General features: G+C 46.8%; 1 protein-coding gene across 7 annotated transcripts in view; it reads right to left on the minus strand.

The window, feature by feature from the left end:
* Window positions 1-2,954, minus strand: part of gcc1 (GRIP and coiled-coil domain containing 1) — a 5,424-nt gene extending 2,470 nt beyond the window's left edge. For 6 of the 7 annotated variants that reach the window (XR_001312546.1, XM_014033585.1, XM_014033584.1 and 3 more), the window contains exons 1-3: window positions 2,692-2,954; window positions 1,857-2,386; window positions 524-1,168 (exon numbers count right to left, since the gene is read on the minus strand). Coding sequence is in view for 6 of the 7 variants with exons in the window: in XM_014033585.1 (XP_013889039.1) it covers window positions 524-1,168; window positions 1,857-2,228 (1,017 nt within the window). In the remaining variant the exon portion in view is untranslated. The remainder of the gene's footprint in view (window positions 1-523; window positions 1,169-1,856; window positions 2,387-2,691) is intronic. The other variant, XM_014033581.1, reaches the window with a different exon arrangement.
* Between the last annotated feature and the right edge of the window lie 1,554 nt (window positions 2,955-4,508).

Raw genomic sequence — 4,508 nt, forward strand, 5'->3', positions numbered from 1 at the left:
CCTGGACCCATCGGGACCTGGTCTGATCAGGACCTGGACCCATCGGGACCTGGTCTGATCAGGACCTGGACCCATCGGGACCTGGTCTGATCAGGACCTGGACCCATCAGGACCTGGTCTGATCAGGACCTGGACCCATCAGGACCTGGACCCACCAGGACCTGGACTCATCAGGACCTGGACCCATCGGGACCTGGACCCACCAGGACCTGGACCCATCAGGACCTGGTCTGATCAGGACCTGGACCCATCAGGACCTGGACCCATCAGGACCTGGTCTGATCAGGACCTGGACCCATCAGGACCTGGACCCACTAGGACCTGGACTCATCAGGACCTGGACTCATCAGGACCTTGACCCATCAGGACCTAGACCCACCAGGACCTGGACCCACCAGGACCTGGACCCATCAGGACCTGGTCTGATCAGGACCTGGACCCACCAGGACCTGGACCCACCAGGACCTGGACCCATCAGGACCTGGTCTGATCAGGACCTGGACCCATCAGGACCTGGTCTTACCTTCCTGGTCTCCATGTGGATCTGCTGCTGGAAGGAGGTCTTCAGGTCCTGCAGGTCTCGCTGCAGCTCCTGGACTCTGGGATCTGGTCTCTGCTGGTCCTCCAGGAACTCCTGCAGTCTGGCCCTCAGGTCGTCCCTCTCCTGCCTCACCTGCTTGAAGCTGGCCTCTAGCTCCGCCCCCCGGTCCAGGGCCTGTGAGGTGGCGCTGAGGGCGTGGTCRGCGTCGTGGAGGCGGAGCTCTGCGTCCTGCCGGAGGTCTCTCTCCTGCTGCAGGAGGCTCTGCAGCTCCCTGAGCTGCTGGCCGTGGTCTCCCTGCTCCTGCTGGCGCTCGTGCTGCTGCGTGATGACGCGGGCGCGGCTCTCTGCCAGCTGCTGCTGCAGCGAGCTAAGCTCCGCCTCCTGGTGCGCGGCGGCAGCCAGCAGGCGCTCCTGCAGCTCCTCCACCTCCTGCTTCAGCTGACGCTTGTCGGCCTGGAAGCTGGCCTCCATGCGGGACTTCTCCTGGGTCACCGTGGCCAGGGAGGCGGTCAGCGTGCTCAGCTGGCTCCTCAGCTGGACCAGACGACGCTCCGCCTCCACGCTGGCAGGGGGCGGGGCCTGTTGATGCTCCGCCTCCACGCTGCTGCTGCTGCTGTCTCCATCCGCCTGTGGAGAGACGAGTTATTAAACTCRTGGAGCCGACAGAAGAAGTGTTGATCAAAAACAAGATGGTTCCAGGTTTTATGTCGATTTAAAGTATTTGTTACGGTTTACTACAGTATTCTGTTTAAATACTACATAAATGTGACATCAGAGGACCAGCACTACACTGCAGATGTAGTTCTTTGTTATGAAAACAGGAAACAGTTTGTACAAGTACATGATGTCAGATCTGAACTATGGAATAACGTGGAGTTCCTCAGGGTTCTGTACTTGGACCAAACTTTATCTTGTATGTGAAAGACTTGTTTCAGGATTATTTAAAATCATTCTGTTCGCTGATGACACCACCTTTTTTATTTAAGTAAAAACAGAACGAATGTTAGAAAAAATATAAAAAACTGTATTTGTGAAAATATAAAACTGGTTTAAACTCAACAAATTATCGTTAAATTTGAATAAAACTAATTATATGATATTTATAAAGAGTAAAGATTATAACAGTCAGATTATTGAGGGAAAGGAGCAGAAATAATAAATATAATAAATTAATAAATATAATAAAATCTTTTCTTCTTTTCATTTTATTTTACTTTTTATTCACTGAATTATTTTAGGATAAAGTTTAAAATCAAGTAAAAAAAGTAGAAACTGATCTGGTTTTGTTTGGACCGGTCCCAGCTGCTGGACCCACCGTGGAGCTGGACCTCCGAGCCGGTCCTGCCTGGTCCTCCTCAGTCTGGTCCCCCCTGGCRGTCTGACCGGCTGCGTCCACAGAGGACGTGTCCACGCTGTCCTCACTGTGCAGGGACGAGCCGTCCTCCAGCAGGTCCGGACCTGCAGGGACCTCCTGCCTCTGCCGGGTCAGGTCCACGTCCTGGGTCACGGTCAGGACCTTCAGACTGGCCTCTAGGGCCTCCTTCTCCTTCAGGAGACTCTTGTAGGCCCGGACCACGTCCTTGAAGCGGGTCTGGTACTGGACCAGCTGCTTCTTCTGGGACTCGATGGTGTCCAGGAGCTCCTTCCTGCTGGGACCACCTCCGAAACTCATCCCGAACTTCTCCATGTCTGAGAGGGTCTGACCGGGTCTGACCGGGTCCACCTGGGTCTGACCAGGTCTGGACAGGTCCACCTGGGTCTGACCGGGTCTGAACAGGTCCACCTGGGTCCGGTCACACCTGATCCATCATCTGAACAGTGTGGAGCTCTCAGCTGGAGGAAAACCTGAAAAACCAGTTAGTGGACAGGATGAGACAGAGTCCAGTCCAGAACAGAACAGGTCCTGTTAGGTTAGCTTCTTTTAGCTTTTAGCTGTTGTTCAGCTGCTATCAGCTGGTGTTTGAGCTGTAAAACAAGTTCTTCCTGCTGGACTCTCAGGACGGATCAGTTCTGACCTGTCGGACCCTGACCGGTCTTCTTCTTCTTCTTCTTCTTGTTTAATGGCGGTTACCCTGACCGGTCGGATCCGGTTCTTACCTGAAGAAGTGAAAGCGCGGGAAACTCGACCTGAGACATTAAAAAAGAATCACCTGTCGATTCAACCCTGTCAGTGATCAGTCCGTCTACAGGAAACCTGTTAGTGATCCCGGCCAACAGCCGCCATGTTCTTCCACACCGGAAGTAAACGAGCAGCCGGGGGGCGGGGCTTTAATGCTGCGTTCAGAGAAGCTGGGATAAAACAGCTGAGATTTTACGGCWGTTTATAATTAATACAAAACTGAGTTTATATTTAAAGATATTAAACCTAACCATGTCACAAAGATGTGATATTTAATTAGTTTTACTTTCAGAGTCATAAATATGAGTGAAAGGTTATAATTATGACTTTAGATTATAAGTTAAAAGTCAAATTCATATAAAAATCTTAGTAAGTGAAATAAATATGATTTATAATTTGAAACTAATAGTTTTAACTTTTAAAACTTAGATATATAATTTTCTATTTTGATTTAGTCTCATAATAACAATAATAATAAATGTGTATTTTCTAATAATAATTCAACATCTTATAAACTGTTCAATGTTGTGAGTTCACATGTAAAACAGGACATTTTCACTTTTTAATTTGTTAATTTTTACAGTGATAATTAGGACTGAATGTGAGTTTTACCTTTTTACTCTTAGAAATTCATATTTGTTTCAATTCAAACAGGAAATGTGTTTTTTACTTTCCATTTGTCTTTTATCAATTAAAATGTTTATTTATTTACTAATTTTAATTAATTTAAGTGAAAACATAAAGGAAAAAAACAAATACTTGTGAAATGTAATGACAATGTAAAGCTTGGTTTAGTAAAAATGCAGTGATGATTTTCATTTTTTTATTTTGAGCATTTGTTTGTTTTGTTTTTTATTTCTTTTTGATTAAAACATATTTGCTGTCTAAAATAGTTCAATAAAGAAAACTTAAAAAACTAAAGTTTAATACATCAAGGCCCTCTTTTATTTATTGTTTGTTGTTTACTTATTGTTTGTTGTTTATTTATTGTCTGCAGTTGTTTATTTAATATCAGTTCTTAGTGATTTACTGAGGAAAAGCTCATTTGTCCTGATTTCTGTGGGACGCAAACGCAGCACTCAGTGTTGTTCTCGGCGCTGTTAATAAAGTTGTTTGAAAGCTGTGACGTCATTTATTCCGCGTTGGCCTGGACGTGGCAGGGGGGAGGAGCAGCGCCACAGCCCTGTGATCCGCCTGCCTGCCTGCTCTGTTCCCCGGCCCTGGCAGCTCTCTCCCCGGACTGACCGGACCGTCGTCGCTCCCTCCGCCTCGCCGGGACTCTGTGACCGCCATGGGTCTGACCATCTCGTCTTTATTCTCGAAGCTGTTCGGGAAGAAGCAGATGAGGATTCTGATGGGTGAGCGCTGATGCTAGGCTAACTTAGCTCCGAGCTAACCGGTCCGGTACCGGCTCAGATGTCGCTCTGTGGTCCAGTTAATGTGAACAACCGGACCGAGCTGATGTGTTCTGTGTCCCTGAGTCCTGTCAGCTTAAAGTTTTTAATATAAAATTAATAAATCCTGGCGTTAGCCGCTAGCAGCTGCTAACAGCCTGAGCTAACGGGAGGAGCTGAACATCAGCTGCAGTTTAACCTTTAGCTGCTGTCAGAGTTCATCCCATCAACCTGCTTTAGCTCTTTAAATCCTTTCTGTTCACTTCTCTGTTTTCACAGGAAATCAACTGTTTAAAGTCTTTTAAATATTTAACTTCCGGTTTGTTCTGGGTCCTGATTCACTTTATCAACTTTTATTTTGRAAGCGTCTGAAAGTTTATCTGTAAAACAACAACAAGCAGCAAGAAACAGAGAAAAATCTGACATTAAAAGCTGAAAACAAACAATAAACTCA

Source organism: Austrofundulus limnaeus, unplaced genomic scaffold (genome assembly GCF_001266775.1).
Source record: "Austrofundulus limnaeus strain Quisiro unplaced genomic scaffold, Austrofundulus_limnaeus-1.0 Scaffold1777, whole genome shotgun sequence".
NCBI lineage: Eukaryota > Metazoa > Chordata > Actinopteri > Cyprinodontiformes > Rivulidae > Austrofundulus > Austrofundulus limnaeus.